This window comes from Pyrgilauda ruficollis, unplaced genomic scaffold, assembly GCF_017590135.1.
Source record: "Pyrgilauda ruficollis isolate IOZ18807 unplaced genomic scaffold, ASM1759013v1 scaffold6136, whole genome shotgun sequence".
NCBI classification, from domain to species: domain Eukaryota; kingdom Metazoa; phylum Chordata; class Aves; order Passeriformes; family Passeridae; genus Pyrgilauda; species Pyrgilauda ruficollis.
This window is the reverse complement of record NW_024527863.1, coordinates 1-929: the sequence shown is the minus strand read 5'-3', so window position 1 is coordinate 929 and position 929 is coordinate 1. Positions and strand designations below refer to the sequence as shown.

The 929-nt window shown below is 45.6% G+C and overlaps 1 protein-coding gene across 1 annotated transcript; it reads left to right on the top strand.

The window, feature by feature from the left end:
* Positions 1-8: 8 nt before the first annotated feature.
* On the top strand, positions 9-470 carry LOC121362371 (vascular non-inflammatory molecule 3-like; the record flags this gene model as incomplete). Its single annotated transcript, XM_041483817.1, has 2 exons — positions 9-234; positions 340-470. Coding segments are annotated over exons 1-2 (344 nt in total), but the record flags the coding sequence as incomplete, so codon positions are not given.
* Between the last annotated feature and the right edge of the window lie 459 nt (positions 471-929).

Below are 929 nucleotides of genomic sequence, written 5' to 3'. Positions count from 1 at the left end.
AGGAGCTGGGAGGCTGCAGCCATGCTCCCTTCCCAGGCTCTCCTGCCCGCTGTGGTGTTGGCACTCGCAGCCCTTCAGGCCCTTGCCTCCGACACCTTCATGGCAGCCGTCTACGAGCACGCCGTCATCCTGCCGCATCCCAGCGAGGAGCCCGTTTCTCCCAGCCATGCTTTGGCCCTGATGAACAAAAACATGGATGTCCTGGAAGGGGCCATCAAGGAAGCTGCCCAGCAGGTATGAGGGCTACCGTGAGGGTTGTCCATCAGTGTTGTTCTGCTCCTGCTGACCCTCCTGGCTGTCTGCTGATGGGTGCCCTTTAAATGGAGCCTGTTGTGACAGGGTGCCCACATCATTGTGACTCCTGAAGACGGCATCTATGGCTGGCGATTCACAAGAGAATCCATCTACCCCTACCTGGAGGATATCCCTGATCCGGTGGTGAATTGGATTCCCTGCACTGACCCCTCAAGGTGATTCCTTCTGCAGTGGTTTAGGTGATTTCAACCTTTTATCTATCTCATGGAGTCTTGAGCAGCTCACATTAAATTACTAAGAACTGCTGATTCTTTAATTATAAAAATTCACAAGTACTGCAGAAAAGAGATGCATCAAAAAGAATTCTTAATTAAATGGCAATGGGAATATATCAGGTAAAAGCATTGAGACAGTTTTACTTGCAAAAGGACAAAAATGAGGATGTTTTAACCAAAATAATTATTTTAAAAACATGAACAAATTTATCGATTTAGATCACTTGTGAAAACCTTCTGTAAGTAGAAGCTATTTTATTGTCATGTAGCTACATAGATCAGACAAGCTGATTCAATCCTCAGTTCAGGTGGCTGAGTGATTTCTAAACCAAACTGCACAAAATATTAATCTAGATCTGAAAGAAATATCTTTTGGAAATCCAGCCACTTGCACATCTG